At 43.7% G+C, this 22,167-nt stretch overlaps 1 protein-coding gene across 1 annotated transcript; it reads right to left on the bottom strand.

The window, feature by feature from the left end:
* Window positions 1–602: 602 nt before the first annotated feature.
* On the bottom strand, window positions 603–3,076 carry LOC147902565 (uncharacterized). The gene is made up of 4 exons (XM_087374050.1): window positions 2,848–3,076; window positions 2,577–2,713; window positions 2,069–2,442; window positions 603–1,909 (listed from the first exon to the last, which is right to left on the bottom strand). The coding sequence occupies exons 1-4, from the start codon at window positions 2,898–2,900 to the stop codon at window positions 1,364–1,366; spliced, it is 1,110 nt and encodes a 369-aa protein (XP_087230176.1). The 5' UTR covers window positions 2,901–3,076; the 3' UTR covers window positions 603–1,363.
* Window positions 3,077–22,167: the final 19,091 nt, after the last annotated feature.

Here is a 22,167-nt window from a genome sequence, read left to right as displayed (position 1 = left end):
TTAATTGCATAAAAATGGTCTCATTTGATGCTATGCTGACATGAGACCATTTGATGCTATGCTGACCTCATGTTTCTAGGTTCGGTTCTGATTTACATTAAGTTTGGACACATTATCTTGAACATATACCTAGACGAATTCAAGACCATTGTTTTGGACATGTAAAGCTATTAATTAGCCTCTATTCCATATTTCTTAAAATTTGGCTAATTTTACATCCATCTAGAGCTTAATTGCATAAGATATCAGCATTAGGATTATTCATTTCTAGGTTAAGTTGTAATGTACTTTAGTTTTGAGGGTCTTCAACATATTTAAAGTAATTAGCCCATACTCTGTTTCTTAAAATAGAGCTAATTTTGACATCCATGTAGAGTTTAATTTATTCGTTTTATGCTCTACTTGCTCATTTTTCTAGGTTAGGTTCTAATGTACATCAAGTTGGGAGACATTGTCTTAAGCATATTCATTTTCGTTACTAAGCATCTTAAATAGGAAGGCTTGACCATTCTTTCATTCCTTTACGCTAGATTCTTCCTTGAACCTTACTACTATCAACTACGTGCACTGAACATTCATCACAAAGAGAGAGAGCACAAATTTTAACACATAAAGGCCAATATACAAACTTTTGGTGAGGCATACAAGTACTTAGGAAGATGAGTCACCCATGGGTGTTAGAGAAGGACCTACTTGTTTCATTTCGTTTAGTTTAGTTTTGCTTTGCTTTGAGTGTCACTAAGTGAACTGTGAGCTCTTCCAAAATCTCAAAGGATGGCAGTCCGTCTGGTAATGAGGTAGAAAGAACCCTTCTGAAGCAGTTGAACCAATTGGTAAAGGAACCGTTCTGATGCAGTTCAACTGGTAAAAGGAACCGTTCTGATGATGCAGTTCAACGGACTCGCAATATTTTGTCTAGTCATAATCAAGAAAGGACTTGGTTGAGTTCACAAGACTGATGATGGAACATGTCATCTCTGTAGCTTGGGAAAGTTGGAGGTGGGTTGCAACCATTGTTATTCGCGGACACTGCTGAACACGATGACAGTTTCTATTCAAAGAGAAGGCACCAAAGCGAAGGCACCAGCAAGGTTACGGCTATGGCGGCAAAAGAGCAGACAAGATAAGGGCAATGCGATGTTGTATATTGAATGGAGTACCATTTGCAAGGGTGAGGAAGAGAAGAGCAATACGTGGTTGTATTGAAAGGCGTACCATTTTGCAGAGGGAGAGAGACAACAGACAAGCTTCTTGGTGGGCGGCTATGGCGATCGAGCATCTCATCCATTGACAAACAGCAGCTGAGCTGCTCGATCATCGTCTTGTCTGTTCAATATCCCTTGCTCTCCCTGTCACCACTTCCTCAGGATAGATACACTTCCACACTCGCGCTCTTCAACGAATGGCATAACGGGCACCTATCCACTTCTCCCTTGCAATCGTTGCATAAGCACAAATGCAGACATGGTAGCAGCAGAATCGATGCTTCCTTCGCCCTGCACTTCCTGCACGCCCTCATCACCTCGCTCTGATCTCTTCCTCCCTTCATCAGCCCCCCCCTCGCTTTCCCTTCCGCATTCTCGTCCACATGCGCTGACGCCGCGTCGTCCGCCTCGCTATCCCCGCACCCTTCCCTGCTTTGCTCCCTGCTTTGCACCACCGCCTGCTGCAGATTCGCCCTCAACACTCCCACCATCGCCTCGTTGCTCTTAGCCTTGCTTTGCCACATGTGGCTCTCCACGCTCAGAAGCTTTACTCGTTCTTCCAACTCCATGTTTCTTCGATTCACCCTCTCCAACTCTAACTCCCTCTCGCGCAATCGTCGGGAGACGCTTTCATCAATCGTAGAAAGAAGAGCTTTCGAATGCCTTTGCCTCTTCTCTTCCAAGGCTTGCCTCAGTTGATCGGCCTGCCAATGATCAATTTAATCTGAATGATTCAATCCGCAGGTCTACTCTGCAATCATTCCTATGAGCAACGTACTGCAAATGGGCTTAAACAATCAAGAATTCATTCCCTTGAGTTGCGATACCCAAGGCGCCCACTCAGAAATCACAAAAGACAATACCTGACTTGTTAGGAATAGGTCCAACTCTTCTCTCTGTTGTGAGAGCTGAGTGGACAGCTCCTCACGAAGCGTAGATAATACAGTGGATCCGACTTCGGGTCTGGAGCTTGTGATGGTAGACCGTTCATCGTCAAAAGCAAGCCGTAAACCGGTGGAAACGACAACAGACTGGGGGGGAGCGGGCGAGCTCCCGCGTGCTTGATTGAGGTCTACTAGGGGCAGCGTCGTCTGTTGCTTTCGTTGTGGGCACGCACGACGATCGTTGGATTCTTTTCGCCTCTTTCTAGCACCTACAGCATGAGCTGTGATATCCACGACGGGCTGCTGGAACAATGTAAAATTTGGGACAGCAGAACCACCGACAGGAGCAGCAACTGCGATAGAGGCGAAGGAAGGAAACCATCAGCGACATGGCAGGCCATCAGGAATCCGAATTCTTTCACGTCCCAAGCAGAATGAAGACTCGCAAGGATAGCATATGAACGATTGCGAATCCGTAGCAACGAACCTGGCTGGAAGAGCTGCGGATGGGTGAGCAGGGTAGCCGCGCCGGGCACCGATTGCTGGCAATCATTCAGGAGAGATTGTCCATAAGCGACGGGACTCAGGAAGCTCCTGCCTTCCATGTTGGAGAGTTGCGCGGCCCTGGCAAGCAAAAATCCAAATTACGTTAAAGAGAGAGAGAGACACACAAACAGACAGACAGATGCGACCGTCTGCGTCGGACACGATCGGCATCGTGAGAAAGAAAGGCAAGAACAAGCAAATCGCAGAGGTACCTGTGCCGAAGGTCGGCGAGGGCGTTGGAAGGATTCTGGGCCTGGACTGCCATCGAAAGAAGCAATCAGATGGGAGGAGGAGAGCTGGCAAGGCGAGGAAGGAAGAGATCCGATGGGAAGGAGAGGTGCGAGGAGGGATATACGGAAGAGGAAGGAGGAGGCTGGGATGGGAAGTTTGGCTATGGCGGGAGGGAAGGTGGAGGTTGGCTATGGCGGATGGAGCTCGACACAGTCTTCCAAAGCACGAGAATTCAAGGCCTACAAGAAGATGAAGTGGGGGGGTTTCCTCTTAGGGGCGTCCTCCCACGTGGCACCCCTTCTACACAGGCGCTTGCCCACTTGGCATCTTGCCTTACCCCCCCCTTTTAACCCTTCCGTTAACCCCAGTTTCGTCTTCGTGTTTGGTTCGACCTTTCCCTTCCTTTAGCAGCCCTCGCATTCCACACATCAACATGTTCACCTTTCTTCTCATACTAGAAAGAAATATTTTCTCCATATCATCTTTCCTCCTAAAGAGCACGTGGTTGTGACTTCTGCAGGTATCTCCGCGTCAAGTACGGAGTTCTGTTAATAACTCTACTCTCCTACTGCCTTGCGATTGATTCCAATAGTCCATTTTGTTTATGTATGCAAAGCCAAGTTCGTGCTTCTTTCTGTATAGGACAATAACACTTTTTCCTTGAAAAGTAATTTTCTAGTTGTACCAAGAAAGTCTTAGTAAGAGAGGGACTCAAGCTAGGTTGGATTATTGAAACCCATGGCATGCCTATATCCAAATTATGTAAGTAGGCCCTTAACAATAGAGAAATTAAAGGTTGGGTTTAACTTTATAAGGTCTATTGCAAATTATCCCCCACAAGCAAGGCTCTAAGGTTAAGATTATGAGTTTATTTACTAGTTCTATAATATGAGAACTAGGTATCTTATTAATAAAATGGTCTACTGTGATTTACAATTCAAGCTCACATTTACAAATAGTGTAATGTGATGATTGATGGCCTACCATCATCTTGATGACTTGAAGCACTAACTTCTTGGAGGTCATGGCATAAGCCAATGGTGGTCACATAACAAGTCATGCCTGCTGTACAAGGCAAATACTTGTAAAATAAGCATGATATGGTTGCCCTCCCTTGATCCAAGCATAATAAAACAAGTTTGGGCATTCACTTTTATTTAACCCTTTTTGTTCATATTATGAAACATCATAATTAATCATGTGAGGATTCATAGCACAATGCAACAATTGACAAGCCCTTGTGAGGCACCCTTGCTGATGGCTTGGCAATGAGACACTCAACCTCAACCATAATAAATGTTCTTGCAAGCATGGCCGCATATTGGGTGTTTAAAGTGCAAGCATTCCCCGAAGAGATGACAAGCATGCTTCTATTGAGTGAGAGGGTGTTGCATATTGGGGGGAGAGAGAGAGAGAGAGAGAGGAGGGTGGGGAATGGGATTCCTTCCAGAAAGGCACAACCACAAGGGCAAAGAGAGAGAGAGAGAGAGAGAGAGAGAGAGAGAGGGTGGGAAATGGGATTCCTTCCAGAAAGGCGCAACCACAAGGGCAAAGAGAGGCATACCTCTATTGAGTGAGTAGCATAACTCTCTCTATCTCTCTCTTTGTGTGCCAGTAAAAAAGAGTTATATTATGTAATAAAAATTTACAAAGTTGCAACTCAAGCTCAAGCTCAAACAATAGAGTCCAAGGCTGTCTCTTGGAACAGAGAGAGAGAGAGAGAGAGAGAGGCAGGGGGGAGGGGGCGCTCTGAGCAGTGAGACATGCTTCTCTTGGGAGGGAAGAGAGAGAGAGAGAGGGGGGGGGGCAGGCCAAGGAGAGTGGGGGGTATGGCTTGAATTACTAAGGAATCAAGTCGAGCAACATGAGGGACTAAGGAATCGTGTTGAGGGTGTTGTATCAAGGTTGGGTAAGAGCTAATAAACTGATGGAATGGATTAAAATCTGTTTTGCGTGAGTTTTGTGGGAATTTGAAAAAAACAGATTAAAGAGAGAGAGAGGAAAATTAAAGACACCAAAGTTATTGGGAAGGAAGGTTATGAAGCAACCGTGGTTCGATTACGGTGATTTACTTTTTCTTTAATTAACTTTGGTGGATGTACAAATTTCTTAGCCATTTCCTTGCTGATGCGCTCTCTCTCAAGCATCAGAAGAAGATGTTGGTTGCTTGCGAGGTGGCGCCATCGATGCGGGCACAACAACACAGAGAGTCCAGACGCTCAATCCCACCAGAAATCTTTCTGCCAGATTGGAGCAGCACAATCGGACTCTCCGTGTGATGATACAGCAGGGCCACGCCACGACCCTTGCGGTCTATGATGACCGATCGGGAATAGCCAGCGGCAAAAATTATGCTGCGACAATGCCCGGTGCGTGCACTGTACATCCTTCGAGATCGCGCGCGCCTCACATGGACTCTCAGAGTCTCAGAGACTCTCTCTCTCTCTCTCTCTGGATGATGAGGCCTGCGAACGGGTTTACGGGGATTTGAGAGGTAGAAATTAGAACCTCTGACTTCTTCTCCGGACAAAACACTCGATTCTCGGAATCATCTCCTTGGCTATGGTGCCTACTTTCTTCCATCACCCGTGCCGTGGTTATTGTGTTTGCGGCTCAATTGTCACTGATGCTGTTGCTATGGTGTTTGTTGCTCAATTGTCACTAATGCCGGTGGCTACGGTGTTCGCATCTGTGGTGTCAACCAGTTTACAAATTGGACCTTCCTGTTGGTTGATTCGCACATATGAGATGAGATTTGTAAAAGATGCAGCGCATCCATCCATCCATAACTGACAAATAACTCCGCCTCCTGATTCATCTCATCTCTGCATTGGCTCTCCACCTTCCATGCCTTCGGCTATGGCGTCCACCTGCTTTCACAGAACCTCACGGATGCCAAGAACTTGCCCCTCGCTGCACGCAAATCTTCCCACTCCCACCTGCCTTGCCCGCCTGCCCAACATGTGATCGGGTAGACGTTGGGGGTTGGAACCGTCCTCCATCACGCTTTCACCTTCTCTCCAATCGTGGGTGACGGAAAACGGAAGCGCGCTCGTTTCTGTCTCTCTCTCTCAATCAAATCTTTCGTAACGGGAACACGATAACTATGCCTGCACCAACAAGCTGGCCAAGCAAGCACCTCTCAACTTTTTCTCGCCTGTCCTAACCTGATTTTAGCTCTCACCCTCCTCCCCCGTTCCCGGTGCATTTTTCGAAAGTACCCACTACTATATTGGACAGTGCTCGAGGCCGTAGGGCCCCTACAGCTACTGCTGCTGTGCCCCTGCTGATGCTGATGCTGATACAGCAACTGCTGCTTCCCAATCTCTGAGGCATCTTCACAGCACCACCGCCCGCCCCCATGATTTCTACCACCACCGCCTCCAGCCAAATGCGGCCGATAAGGTTAAGGTCAATCAATTGAGCCGATTTGCGTCTACATGTGTGCATGTGGGCTGCGTGACAAAGAGAAAGGCGACGTGCTGTATATGGCATGGCCGTGTAAATTGCGATCGCAGGAACGTGCCAGCCAGAGTCGAGACGCAAGTGGCAACTACCAGCACAACCGGTCAACAAGAGGGAAAAATCCCGCAACAAAAGAAAGCAAGCTTGGGAGTGTGGACAGCAATCTTGATGAAAGCGTCCGACGCAAGGGGACGGAGAAATAGGCTCCATCAAATCAAATCAAACACGCAGGCAGTGTGACTGGATTACCTAGCATGTGTGTTGCTTCGATCTAGCGACCATTTCAGCCAGAATACATTTATGTAGTGGGCACACGCAGCCGGCCATCAATCCTACGGGTGGAAAGATGGCAACACTGGGTCTCACCAGAAAGAGTGACAACAAAATTCAAAGGCGGGCAGTGGGCACTGAGGCCACTGCTGGCTTTTTTGCTGCTTCTGCTGGTCCTGCTCGCCCCTCAGCGCCGCTCAGCAAACGCTCATTATGATTGTTTATCAAACCAGCCCTGGTGGAACAGATAAACAAAGTCGCTACGACTCAAATTTCAATCTTTCAAGTATCGCAACAGTTCCAAAAGTGGTTCACCCTTCAAGTTTCAACACCCCCAAAGCTTTCAGAATCGTCCAGAGTCCAGGACTCCAGGCCCCCCTCACAGAGAGCCCAGAGGACAGGACCAAGGAGCTGGATCCTCTGCACAAGAAGTTATCTTGATGCCTTCACAAGTTTATCGCGTTGGGCAGTCCTCCACAATTAAATTTACGTTACAGCGAGGCCAGCCCTTCGGCTGGGTCGCTCTGAATTAAGAGCGTTATTTCCTTCATATGTGTAGTTAAAGAATGAGGGACAATCCGGGCACGCAGGTACGCAGTGCACACAGCAGTGCCCACACCAACGCAGATTCGTCCCCCTCGATGTGCAGGAAGCGTCGCCATTAGCCAGTTCGATATCGTGGCCGTCACGGGCCAAAGAAAAAAATGCGCCTCATCACTGATCAACCGGCGCAGTAGTTACACCCGCCATACCCATAAAACTTAATCTCGGGCACGCTCACAATTATTGAGAGGAGAGCCGTCAGCGATAGTGGTTGCACCGTCCAAGATAAGCAATTTCGCGCGCTCCTCACTCTCTCTCTCCACTGATGAATGGAGCTGGCGATGTAGGCTGCTGATGACGGGTTGGTCACTGATGCCAAGGTCCACGGACCACGTTGCAAAGCGGTGCTTTGGGCAGTGATGGGTGGATCATGGCCGCCATGGAGTAAGGCACAGCCTGGCTCTGTTGTTGGAGTAGTACTTTGCATTTGCAAACTTCTTCAGCTAATTTGTTTGAAGGCAAATGCATCATCCTTATTCAAAATATTTCCTATACAGCTTTGCCTAGTTCATTGTCTTCTTATTGGGGAAACCTCTCCATAACATCAGGGCAGCTTGCCTACGGCTGGGGAGGCTGCCCACTCGGCTCTTTCTTTAGAGGAGGAGACAAACTGTGTCCCTGCATGTGGCCTACCGGCCCTACATTGGATTGACTCTCGGTTGCATTGTCCGCAACTCGTTCGGCCAATCGCAATCAAGGCTCCTTGAGGTTGGAGTAGCTGGAGTTTCAAAGATAAATGCCCAGTTGTGCCAATTCAACAAGTCCAGCAATGGAAAGCTAGGCTGGAATTTGGAAAATCCAAGCAACACGGCTAGTAGTCCACCGCCAGGAAAAATGCAGTGCTCATCATTTACCAGCCATGGGGTTGCGAAAACATTCTACCAATGGGGCTCTCCAAATGCAAGTGTTTGGCGTGAGGACGCGAGGAGGTCCTCTTAACGCTCTTAATCTTTATGTCCTTGTGATTATGTTGACTTGATTATATGGCCACACTATGTCCATCTTGCTTTCTCTACATGCACTCTCTTATGGAGGACATTATGTGAAAAAGTGGTGTATAATCACAATGGTATTTGTCACCTTCTGGCAATGTCCCTGATAGCATCACACAAGAACACATCCACTGAACTCAGGCATTGCCAGTTTTTATGTTCTTTGGCTTTGGTTAGATGGTTAAATCCATTGCAACATTCAAAGTATCCATCGCCATTTCTTATGGGCTCTAGCTTGGTTAGATATTTAAATCCATTACAACAATCAAAGTATCTCAAATAGCACAAAGCATTTTTGTAATCTTTCTACAAGTAGAGGGGTGCATCAAGCAAAAACAAGTATGAGGAGTAGAGGTGATGCAAATCAAGTTTCGAATAACACAAAAGGTGGGGGCTATATTTTGGTACCTTACTAAGGTGGGGAGCAATAACCAATGCAAGCAAAGCAAGCATGACTTTGTTCATGATACATTCTCTTGCCATGTTAATCAGACACTTTAGCATACCTTTGCCTCTTTGGCCCACCCTCCCCTTCCCTTTCCCTACCTATGCTCACCATTATTGAAAATTGTTATCATGTCCTACATGCTCTTTCATGTTCGCTCCACAACCTTCCCCTTTGTCTATGCACACTTTATTTCGTGGCTTCCTTCCATCGCTTTATCCCACCCATATTCTCCCCCTCAATATGGACTCTTCCTAAAGATCATTATAACATTTTACATTAGTCATCGACCAATGTATATGGCTTGCTATTTTGTAAGCTCCTTGTGAGAGGTGAAAAACATATAAAAAGCTTTTGAATTTGTGTTGGGCATTTTCAAAACTTTAGATACAAGGCATGGCAGACCATCTTGCTTTGCTAAGACCTTGACAAGTATTCTTGCAAATCCACTACCACACATCAAACGAGTTCCTTATAAGCATATCTTTAAGTCAGCAACAAGACATCCTCACATAATATCCGAACCCACATACTACAAATACATATTGTACTTTAGATGGAGTCAAAAGTATAGATCACTTCTCTTGTAACCCTTTCACTTTTGTGTTGTGAAGGTAATAGAGATTTCTTAGAATTCATAACTATTACTTAACCTACAAAAGTAGTACGAAATAGCCTAGAGGTATCTTCTTTATATGTGTGTGCATGAGTGCATGCATGCAAACATGTGTGTGTGTGAGTGCATGCGCCTACATGTGCGCATGTGTGTGCATGAGTGCATGAAGGTGCGTGTGCATGTGCATGTGCATGTGCGTGTGCGTGTGTGTTTCTTAAGTTTTCAACAGTGAGGGGGGGATAAGGTATGCACTTGTGCTACCCAGATATTTAAAGGCTACAATAATCTTTTGGAACCATATCAAAAGAAAACTTTCAATAAGCCTTGAGCAAGGTTATTAATAGGTAGGTTTAATTGCCATGTTAAAATTGTAGAAATCATGCTTAAATTACAATACCTTTTGGAACATCTCTCCATCATTGGTAGATATAGAAGTTATATCAAATTCTCCCACTAAATTGTGCAAGAATTGATCAAAATCATGCCTATAGGATTAAGATGAAGACTTAAAGTGTATGAAGACATGAGTAATCCAAAAGGGATATGATAGGCATATGAAAAATGTAGTTGAAAGCAACCATGCGTCAAGGATTAAGGCAAACCCTTAAAGTATATGAAGACATGAGTCATCCAGAGGGAATATGATAGGCATATGCCAAATGCACTTAAAAGCAACTATAAGGCTTGCATAGAACAAAATATAAATCTCAACTGATCAACATTTACAATATGAACCAACCTTTGAATCATTATTACATGAGGACCATGAGTTTACTTAATATGAAACAAACAATAGAAATTGGAGAGCATTTTAAAGAAGTTTCAATGTGAAGCTTTAGTACATGCACAAGGCTCAAGAAATGAACTTGGATCTTGTAAATCTAGCTTGCTTTCCTTCACATTGCAATCACAAGGCAACACACAATGGAAAAGCAAGAAGTCCCAACTCAACAAGAGGATGGAGAGAAAGAGAGCTCATATTTCCAAAAGTTTGCAATACACAATGAAGACCAAAGTCAACAATTGTTGACTTTGGCAAACTCATAATGACTTAATTTTTCGACAACAACGACTACCTTAGGACTACCTTCCAAAGTTGCAGGAGTAGTTTTTAGATGTCCTTAGATGTTTCTCATGTCAGAATGTTGAGTCGGCGCTAAGGCATGTTTTCACCTATCTTCTCCCATTCTCTTCTACTAGTTGCTCTCGTACCAACACGGCGAGGCACCCATGGGGTTAACATGGACCCCTTCGTGTTGCTGATCCGCCCTTGGATCTCAACCTTTTTGCAGTAATGTGGTGGTGAAGATCAATTGGATTATGGCATAGTAGTCCAGCTTCTCAGTCATGATTGTGGTGATTCAATTGAAGTAAGGGCGGTATTTCCAAAAGTGGGTTGCATACATGTCCTCCTACATCCAAATGTGCTGACCATGCAGGTTGCAGACTTAGAGGTACATGTGGATGTCTTGGAACTGCGAGGGGACGGTGTGGGGATCGAAGTCAATCTGATTCGTCAGATTGTGGAACTTGTTGTCGTGATGGGCCGACTATGATTCGGAAGGTTGCATAGGAGAAGAATAATGAGGCTGTTGAAGTGGACGGCCCCCAAAATAGTTGGGTCAGGGATGTAGACGTATGTCTCATTGAAGGCCTCAAGGTGGCAACAAAGCCCCTACTGAGTAAAATCCCTGGGAAAATTGAACTTTGGGAGGTTATACACAATATTAGGATCTTGGGCTTAGAGTTCAAGGAATTTGGACCAGTCCCACTGCCGTTCCATTAGCATGTATAGTGGGTGGATGTGGTGAGTGGGGCACTGCGGTAGAATTGCCAAAATTGCTCCTCCTTCAAAAATGGAACCTACCAGTTGGGCTACAAGCCAGCTTATTGACTGGAACTAGGGCATTCTAGTCTAAGTGGTAGCCTCCTCGTGTGTGGTGAGAGTTTTGGTCCCTCAACTCTCGGAATGTTTGGGCAATGAATTTCGAACCTCCATGATTTCATAGAGATGGAGATGTGACCCTTTGCGTTGCTTTTTCTAATGATGCATGCGTGCACTTGTGGGTATAACCTTGAAAACCCCAAGATCTGGCTCCCAATTCGGCTCTTTTGCTGGAGGGGATTGTTCTCTAGGAGTCTCTTCATGACATCATTAATGGGAAACTCATCCTCCTCCTGTAGCCCATCATCATTGAGAGGGGTCAGGATTGTAAGAATGACCGCGAGGCATAGCAAAGTATTGAGATCCTCGTTTGGTAGATCCACGGGAGCAGAGGAGAGATTGTTTGGGAGGCCTCTTGTGCGGTGTGCTGTGAGGTGGAGGCTTTGTGCAATGATGTGTTAGAAACATGTGAAGAATTATCACGGTGATGTGGGTGGGGTGGCGGGAGTGGGATGGGATTGACAAAGGGGTTTTGGGGGTTGGGTGGTGGGTTAGTGTCAGGTTGGAGTGGTGTCATGGAATTGAAAAGGTTGACCACCTCTTGGGGTTCTACTTCTGTGACGCGTTTCGGATAAGCCACATGTATATTAGTGTCAAAATTGCTCATAAGGGATTCTTGCATATCCCTAAGAGCTTGGAGAACACGATTAAAGGATGATAATGCCAAGGGGATGGTAGCTTTGTACATTATAGCCTACCAAGAGATTTTGAAGTGGTGACCATGGGTTTGCATCCATTCGATGTCTCTCTGCAAGGGACCATATTTGCAATCCTAGGTGCCTAATTCATTGGACTTCACCACTTGCATCACTTCCTCGCCCTGAGTAAAATTTTGGGACTCAGTGCTGATTCGGCACCAAGCTTGAAAGTTTAGCAAAACTGTGTGGGAGCCTAGGGTTTGTAGGTCAGTGGGGCGGTTGAGCTCTAAGCACTTGGCTATAAATTAGTGAGACAAAGTTAGGACATTGCGAAGATTGGATGGTAGTGATCAATGTGACGGCCGACTATTGCGATGAGTGCATTAGATGTGGAGAGGTCGAGGTGATAATTAATGTTTTGTTCTCTGAGTGCACAAAGTGCATTTGAAGGGTCTCTATGACCATGTGTGGTGCAATGTCTGGAGGCCTCCCGAAACATTTACAATGAAATGAATAAGTCCTCGGGCTCTTGAGTATTTTGCAGTGACAGAGCTCTTATTGGAGGAAGAATTTATGCTTCCTATCTTTATTCGGCTGTTCCTGAAAGGAGTGGAACTGGGTCTCATGTACTTCCCATTCACATGCCACAGCTCGCTCAACTTATTGTGCTCATTCTTGTGCCGCTTTGAGGCTCAACTCAATCTTGTCCAACTGATCTAACCACTTCCTAGCTAAATGTGAGCTCATCTTGGACTGTTGTAACTTGGGTCTGCAAATCCTTTGCCTACCTCTGGTAACTTTCTTCCCGCTCCAATGAGAATGATCAAACATGTGCTTTCTTCATTTCACCTGGCATCCATTTGGAATTTATACAAGACTCAGTGGTTGGAAAGTGAAAATGTTTTAGAGTTTTCCTTTGGATGGAGGAAGGTGGGAGGTGCCACATGCACTATATTCCTTGGGACCCTCTCATGACTCTAAAACAGTTTGGCGGATTGGGCCTTCTTGATATTGCCCTCAAGAATGTGTCTCTGTTGGGGCAATGGCTTCCCAAACTATTCTCATCGGATTTTCCATGGGTTGAGATTGCATGTTGGTTCATGGATAATTGTAAAAGCTCGATAGTAGGGGTGTGGAAATATCTGTCCTGGTATGAGAAATTGTTTTTCGTTCTCCATTACAGGTTATCTAGTTGGGGGTGATTTAGGTGTGCAAGGCAACTATCAAATGTTGTTCATGGAAAGGTGCAGGTGGTTTGCGCGATGATGCTGGCTTAGGGGAATCTATATGGTGGAGTAAAGCATTAAGCTTGAACCGGTCTTCAACTGCTCTTTCTAATCTTTCTCTAGCACAAATCATATTCAGGAAAGGCGTGAGATATTGGTGTTAAATATGGGATATGTATCTGATAGGTTCATGGTGGCCAATAGGAGATATTTGTTGTACTTTCTCTTTGACAGCTCAAGAGACTGCTTTCGTGTTCCAGATTCTATGTGGGCTCTCATAAAATTGGCCAACAAATACATGTTACTCAAGGGTTATGAGGCCTAGGCAATGGTTTATTGGCAAGATGCCTCTAACCAAGATTTCTACTAGGGTTCTATATAGAAATTTGATTCTAGAAGGATAAATTCCCTCAAGATGAATAAAAGCTAGGGCTTGCATCATTCCTCTAGTTGGTGGAGGTGTAGATTTAAGCTGTGTGTTATGCAGAAAATCTAAGGAATGTATGATGCATCTAATGTGGATGTGCTTAGGTATCAGAGGGGTTTGGAGTCGAACCGAAAAGCAGTGCACAAATCTGGGTTGATAGCATATTTGATGTTTCAACAATGTAAATTTCAATGGCTTGAGACTCTGGCTTGAGACTCATGTCTATAAGGCTGAGAAGGGTTGGGATGTCAAAAATAGCATTGCAAGGATCCCATTGTAGGTAGCTAGCTTTAGTAGTGACCTTCATAGTGAACCATTAGGAGAATTTTGTACTCAAGAAGGGCCTCTTGCATTAGGCACTGAAGATTTCTCTATCCTCGATTAGCAAACTAGCCAATGGAAAGGCTAAGAATCAAAGATTCCATACCCTCCCATTCTCGCTTTGAGCACACTCTTGAGATCCTTCGTCTTACCACTACCACGTTGGATGATATGGTGGCCCTCCTCATTGAGAAGGATCGTCGTAATAAGGAAGCTGCTCTTGCCTCTCCTATTGATCATGCACTTGCTTCCACAAGCAAATGGAAGACCAACAAGAACATTATTTGCAGGTTTTGCAAGAGGAAAGGACACATTGAAGCCCATTGCTTCAAGAAGAAACCACATGAACAAGAGAAGCATCATGCCAATCTTCTAGCTGAAGTTGAAGAGACCTCGAAGGAGATACATGCAGCTACAACAGAGGTTCATGGCCTCACTCTTGACAACGAGGATCCATTTGACCAGGGTTGGGCTTTCTAGGCCCCTATGCTATGTGTGTTTGTGTTGAGTCAAATAAAGGTTCTCAGCCTTGAGTTGTCCCTCTAAATTGAATGCATTTGGATTCAACAAGAGGTACTCTGCCTTGGGTTGTCCCCCAAAAATGAATGTGTTGTCTTTTACATTGGTTGATGGTATTGACCACCCACTTCAGAGTAAGGGGGGATGACGAGTGATGGTTTGCCCTTGCCGGTAGTGGTACTTAAAACTTACAATGGCATATTCATTCATTATTATGACTATTGCAAATTATTTTTCCAAATGAAATTATATAGCAAATAGAGATAATGAAAAACCATGTTCCAAAGAACACATCAAATGGAGATGATAATGAAAGTATATATATTATCATGTTTGTATGTATACAAAGTTGGTGTTGTACACCATAATTCAGCTTGATGGGCTATGAGAATGTCTCTATAATCCATGTGGCATTGCAAACACTAATGGCGACACCCATAACAACAACTGGGTATATGCATGTTAAGGTGGTACACTTTTAACCATTTTGTGAAGCCTTGAGGAAGTGCTTTTGAATATGAATGTGTTTGAAATAAACAACCATCACGTTAACATCCAGCAATCATCAATGCAACATCACTTTTCTATGCACGTTTTTCCCTGCACATATTGCGTCATCACACTTTCATGCCTACACTGCCCTGTGCTTGCCCAGCCCACATAGGACGAATGCACATTCCCGAGATCTTTGCCAGGTACATTGTGTGGAGAGTGCTCGGTTTGAGCAATGCCTCCTGATCAACCCATCATTGGTAAAGGAAAGAACAAGGCGGATGAAGGTGCGCCCTCTCCAAAGGTGAGTACTCGATATTGGGTCTCCTTTTTAGTTTCGTCTCCATTAGTTTTTGGTCTTCAGTATTCAGTCAAACCTTCACAAGGTTCCTTTTTTGCTTTTGGTTGTGGGATGGGCTACATAATCAATGAGCTGTTGGTGTGCTCCCAAGGTATAATCAAGAACGCTAAAGGCCTTTTGCAAAACAAAAGATGACTTCAATTGCGAGTACGGGTTGTTGAGATATTGAGCTCCACTCGTGATATGCCAGGGTGACTGTTGTGCATTTATATCACCGACTTGTTAGCTGCAGATGCGGTTGGTACACCGCCCACGAATAATAGTTGGATGACAGCTATCCTTATGTACTCTAGTTCGTGGCTCAGTTAGTATGCCACCTTAGTTAGCTGAGTTTGGTTTGAGACCCACATATAGGGTTCTTCTATTTCATTGTACTAGAGTTCTTTTGGTTTCACAACTAAGAAGAGGAAAACTGTTTTCAGCCTCCACCTTTGTGTGTATTCCCCCATTGTGTATGTGAGAAAGCCGCAAGCGAGACTCCTTCCTTCTCTCCCACTATCTTCACATGGTGTCAGAGCCTGGTTCGTGGTAAGGAGCTCAAGAAAGCAAACCAAGTTTGTGGTGTCCTTGTAAGAGGACCAGTGTTGCTTTCCTTTTTCGAGTTCGGGAGCAAATCTCTGCACGTAGCACAACCGAAAAGTGCAAGAGTGCATTGTCTCAGATTGAGACGCCCTTCGCAGTGTGGCAAGAGGCCCATTTTGGAGGCGGAAGTTCTCTGCAAGCACTAAGAAAAAGGCCATGTTTTTTTCTGTGCGACCACTGCTCTGCAAGTCGGTGAAAAGTTGCCGGAGAAATTACATCGTATGCCTATGCGCAGAGATATTGGGAGTTACAGAATCATCCTTATTGCCTGTTCATGCAGAATCGTCACTAGGAAGTGACTGTGTGGTCAAATACCACTTTCATCAGTTTTGCAGATTTGCCCTTGTGAGGTAGAAGCTGTGTTTTTTTACAGTGATAGAATATTTTGCAGTGTTCTGTAATGGCGTCTGATTCTCTTTCATAGATTGTCACTGAAAAGCTTGACAAGAACAACTTCCAAGCATGGAAGTTTAGAATGACGAATTTCCTTATGGGAAAAGGCTATTGGGAGTTCATTACAGGAAATGAAGAAGAACCAGTTCTTCCTAGTGTTCCCAATAAACAGGAAATATAGGCATTTAAAGGATGGCAGAGCAGAGAAATGGTGGCGCATCGTCTTCAAGAGAAACTTCAAAAGAAACTGTCTTCTACTCAAATGATGGAAGAGGTAGAGGCAGAGGTAGAGCAGGCCGATCTGGAGGTCATGATAGAAATCAGAATATGCAGCAAACTGAAGAAAACCAGTCCTATGGAGGAGGACGTGGTAACTCTAGAGGCAGGGGGAGCCAAAGAGGTCATGGTGGATGGCAGAGAGGCCAAAATGCAAACAGTATTGTTGAATGCTACTACTATGGTAAAATGGGTCATATGGCTAAAGACTGCTATAAAAAGTAGAATGACATCATGAATGGAAAATTGCAGCAAGGGAATTATGCATCTTCTAGTAGACAAGGTGATGACAGAAATGAGCATATGTTTATGGTGCAACACATGACCAATTCTATGACAAGTGTAGAAGAAAGCAATGATGTGTGGTATGTTGACTCAAGTGCATCAAACCACATGACAGGTCATGCAGAATGGATGTAGGATGCAAGGAAAATGGAAAGACCACGATTTGGGGAGACTGGTGATGATACTGCACATCCTATTGTGAGGTTGGTAAAATTCCTTTGTCTATGCAGGATGGGAAAAAGAAATACCTGTCTGATGTATTTCATGTCCCGAATATCACCCAGAACCTGGTTTTTGTTGGTCAAATGGTTGAGCACAGCTTGCAAGTTAGATTTAATCCTCATGGATGCTTTGTTGAGGATATGAAAAATAATGGTCGCTTGATAGCAAAAGGAAAGAAGAAGGGTAGGATGTTTACGTTGGATGCGGACATGCCTGAATTGAGTGCAGCAATGTTTGCACATGGGACCGGTGTAGTTGCAGATATTGATATCTGGCATAAACGCATTGGTCATGTTAATGTACAGCGACTTAAATCAATGCATGCCCAAAATATTGTTGCAGGATTGCCTAAATTCAAGGTTTGAGAAATGCATCAAGTATGTGAAGCCTGTCAATTTGGAAAATAGGCAAGGAAACCATCTCCTAGACATGTTCAAGAGAGTAGGAAGCCATTGGAATTAATCCACTTTGATGTGTGGACTACTAAAGCTGCATCTATTGGAGGCTGTCATTATTTTGTCACTTTTATTGATGACTACAGCAGAAAAGATTCGGTGTATTTTATGAAAAAGAAAAGTGAAGTGTTTGGGTATTTCAAAGCTTTTAAAGCTTTGGTTGAAAAAGAAACAGGCCTGCAAATAAAATGCCTAAGGTCAGATGGAGGGGGAGAGTACCTCTTCAATGAGTTTGCATGGTACCTGCAGGAGCATGGCATAAAGCAGCAATATTCATGCAGTCATACCCCACAGCAAAATGGACTTGCAGAAAGGAAAAACACGCATATTGGAGAGGTATCTCGGGCCATGCTAAATGAAAAAGGCCTACCAGATTATTATTGGGCTAAAGCAGTTGCTACAACAGTTTACATAATGAACAGGACTCCCACTGTAGCAATACATGGCATGATGCTAGAGGAGATGTATACTGGTAGGAAACTGGATATTTCTCATTTGAAAATTGCCTATGTTCATGTGCCAGATGAGTTGAGGTCCAAGTTGGATCCAAAAGCTGAGAAGTGCATCTTTATTGGTTATTCTAACCAGTAAATGTGATTAATGATGTAGATGCACAAAATGGTAATGCTGCATAGAATTCACAGCAGCAATCATAAAATATTAGTGGACCTGCAGTGTCCTCTAGCAGTGGTTTACATACTTTGCCATGGACAGGCAGATGGAGATTAGGAGAATCTTCTCAAAGCAATGCAGATAGTGGTATGCAGGTATCATGAAAAGGAAAAAAGAAGATAGATTAGCCCATGCTTGTTGTGAATGTAGGTCACTCTTATGTGGATGGTGAATCCAGTGGCTCAGAACAGAGCATTGATGATGAGTTGGGTATTCCTTCTGTTGTTACACCTGGAGTAAGGAAGACCAGGGATGTTTTGAGAGCACCTCGAAGTGAGCCTCTTTTGCGTAGGTCTACCAGAGCTAGGTATCCTACGGATAGGCTGAAATATGATGGATTTATAGCCATTCACTATGCCTATATGGTCAAAGTGATACAGGAACCAGATGCCACTTCTTTTGAGCAAGCCATGGGAAAAGAAAAATGGGAGAAAGCCATGGATGAAGAAATGGATGCCTTGGAGGCAAATACTCCATGGGAATTGGCGCCTTTGCCTAAAGACAAGAATGCAATTGGCTGTAAGTGGGTTTATAAAGTAAGCACAATGCAGATGGTTCTGTGAACAGATACAAGGCAGTATGGATTGGACATGCTGTCCAAAATTTGGGATGATAGGCTGTAAGCCTATTTTAGTTCCTTTGAAGTAGAATGTGAAGCTGAGCGCAAATGCAGGTGTGCTCTGGAAGACCCTACTATGTACAGACGCATAGTAGGAAGTTTGATTTATATGACTCTTGCCAGGCCTAATTTGAGCTATGCTATTGGATTGGTAAGTTAGTTTATGCAGGCTCCAAGGAAACCGCATTTGGATGCGGTTAGATGCATACTCAGGTATGTGAAGTCCACATTGTAGTATGGACTATTTTATGAGGCTAGGGTTCAAATACAATTGCATGGATACACTAATGCTGATTGGGCTGGTAGTATTTCTGATAGATGATCTACCAGTGGATATGTGCTCTCTGGCTATAAAAGGAGGGGGCTATTCCTTGATGAGACACGCTCATTCTTGTAAAGCCACCTAGCTAGTACTTTGATATTTCCCTCTCATCCTTTCTTTCAAATAAAGCATGACCCTCTTCCCTTGATGTCTCCATCTCTACATTCCTCCTCCACCCATGTACATACTCCTCTTTCCCCTCTCCCTCCCCCCTTGTGCCATAGTCTCCCTCTTCTTTCCCTCCCCTCTTAATCTCTTTTCCCCACCCATGTTAACGCTCCTCCCCTGTGAAACCATTGCAACTTTTGTATGGAACCAGTCCTACTTTAAGAAAGCGTTAACTCAATGGTATGAAAGACAGATATTTTCATGATATCATCATAATAACAGGAAGTAAAGTATGTTACCAACTTACGATGATAGCACAGTACCTTACTATGAATCGGGTATGTAGTGCTACCACTGGTTTCAAGTAAAGTACATTTCCCATGACATCATGCAATCTTACTAGAATCGTTAGTATCTTATGCTACCATTGTTTCCTTTTCCACGAGTGCACATATCCTTACTTTTATACTGGTATTGTTACACTACCACTACCACCTCACTATGGAACTGATTTCTTGTAAGGAAGCTACTACAACCACATACAAGCAATATGTCACATTGCTTTCTACTATGTAGGTATCTTGCTAATGCAGTACTAGTAGAAAAGCAATTTCCTCCATAGGATATCATTGCTAGTGTAAAACTTGTCCATACTATGACACAATCATATAATGATACCAATTTTCTAGTACTACCATTTCGGCATTGGTAAGTAAATTTTTTCTTTGTAATGAATGTCTGAAAGAAATGTGATACATTGCAAACTACAACTTGAGTGATCCACCACCATGACAATATTAGTATCAAAGTAATATACAGTTGGGTTATAGCAGCAGCAGCCCAAAGAATGAAAGAATCATGACCTTTATGATGAGCACCTGAGGCTAGTCAAAGAGGTGCACATGATCCAATGTTTTCTTCCAAGTCGCTTTCGACAAACATATTTTTTATGGTTAACACACGGGTATGATGAGCCCAAAAGGAGAAAACTACCTCCTTAACCTCATCACTATGTGGAGAGGAGAAGAGTGGAGATGAGGAGATAGGGCATAGCTAGAGAACACACCACAAATGACTAACTATACACTAGATTTAGTTGAAATGTAGAATATATACAAACTCATTCAGGGTTAGTGTTAGGGCATCTAACCCTTTCCTTTATAGCACTCTATGGCACAGAAGTAAGTGAAGTATAGCTCGAACTTACTCAATTGATGTGCAATCACCTGCTAAAGAATTAATCAAGCGGAGTATTGCGATAAATTTCGTAGCACACTTATTTGTACAAGCTCAAAGGAAACTCAACTTCAATCCACTTCCTCCACCTACAAAAAGAAAACAAGTTCCACCTCAAAGACAACAACAACAGCCAAGAATGCAGAATCCCTTGGTGAAATCAACTAAATTCACTGACAAAAAAGGACAAGATCATGGCAGTCATGTCGAACAGTTTGAGACCAAATGGGCTACAAGCGGATTCAAACAATTTCAGATGAAGAGAGTGATGAGGAAGAGACCTCCAAGAAGAAGAAAAGACAGAGTAAGGACAAAGACAAATCAAAAGGCAAGAAGAAAATAGACAAGCTCTCTAAGTTAGAGCAAATGATCAAGGAGAAATTGGAAACTTTGAAAACGCCCCCACCTCCACCTAAAATTTATTGTGCATTTTGTGGGAAGGATAATCATGAGAAAGAAAGATATTGGTATAATCCAAATTATAGGGGAAGGGCTCCTCCTCATGTACAAAACTCAAACAACCAAGGGGCCACTTGTGGCAGCCAATCAAACTGCAGTAGGCAGCCAAGGACCACAGAGATTCAACAATCCACAACCAAGAAGACCCAATCAGCAAAATTAGGGAAACTAACAAGGGCAAAACCAGAATCAACCATGCACATACTATGGCATGGAAGGACACAGACAGGGTCCTTAGTGTGAACTTTGGTGCAAGCACCGAGGAGAAAGAGGAATCCCCATTATCAATTATAATGCACAAGGCAATTAGATCAGTAGCAACAGCCACCACTAGGTGTGCATATGGTGTACTTGGATCCTATCAATGAGGATTAGAATAAACAAACTCAAAGAAGTTAGAGTAATATACAAGCATTGGCAGTGACTAGATCTAAAGGTACAAAGCCCATGCCCAGCATTGGAGATGCATCGAGAATGACAGCAAAGCCAATGAACTAGCACAATCAAGCACAAGTTAGAAATCAAGCCCTATAGCAAATACTAGAGAATAATGCAGCATCATAAGCATGAAGATCACAACTCTAAAACAAGGGTAAGGCCAAGCTCGACCTTAGAAAAATCCAAACACAGTCCAACAATCTTTTGATAGTAGACATTCGACAGCAAACTACAGCTAGTCAACTTCAGCATGGCAACATACAACAATTTAACAAGACCCTAGACACACAAAGAAGAGTACAAGCCTCCCCCAACCAGAAGTATATTCCAAAAGATAGACAATATTTGGTGGCTCAGACTCAGCACAATAGCAAAACAGTGGTGATAAAATCAAGATAATATAAATCAAAGAGGAACAGACAGTTCCAATTCCAGACACCACGCTAAAAAACAGAAGCCAAATATAGCAAAAGGACAAGCAGGAATAGGAAGATCCCACACTCTTCTTTCAAGAGCTTTTGGAGTCCAAAGTGCAAATAACATTGGATCGACTTTTGAATCTTGTTCCAGCCTTTAAACATCAATTATGTAAGAATTTGCATTTTACAGACCATCCTATACCCACAAATTATGATGATGAAGAACAAACCCCCGACATCTACACATCCAGTATTGAAGATGTGGATTATCAAGTCCTAGTCAAGAGTGAACATCCTCTTTGAAGATCTATTTAAAAAATTTTGTTTTGCAATGAACTTGCACCAGCACCATTTCATGTCAAAATGGTTGACCAAAGGAGGATACAACCTCTTGGATTACTATGGTTGCTTGGAATACCAAAGTAGAACTCAACACAATGCCCCAAAGAGTGTGAGATTCATTCCATTATGGGGTATTTATACAAGTTGGAGAGC

Source organism: Dipteris shenzhenensis, chromosome 4 (assembly GCF_047967505.1).
Source record: "Dipteris shenzhenensis isolate YYH24624 ecotype China chromosome 4, Dip_SZ_1.0, whole genome shotgun sequence".
NCBI lineage: Eukaryota > Viridiplantae > Streptophyta > Polypodiopsida > Gleicheniales > Dipteridaceae > Dipteris > Dipteris shenzhenensis.
Note: the sequence above shows the minus strand (reverse complement) of the source record. Positions and strands in the feature narration are given on the sequence as shown.

Coding starts and splice junctions, on each gene's coding strand:
- LOC147902565 (XM_087374050.1), bottom strand. CDS start 2,900: ATGGCAGTCCAGGCCCAGAATCCTTCCAACGCCCTCGCCGACCTTCGG. Junction 2,714..2,847: donor CTCGCCGACCTTCGGCACAG/GTACCTCTGCGA, acceptor TTTGCTTGCCAG/GGCCGCGCAACTCTCCAACA. Junction 1,910..2,068: donor ACCTATTCCTAACAAGTCAG/GTATTGTCTTTT, acceptor GATCATTGGCAG/GCCGATCAACTGAGGCAAGC.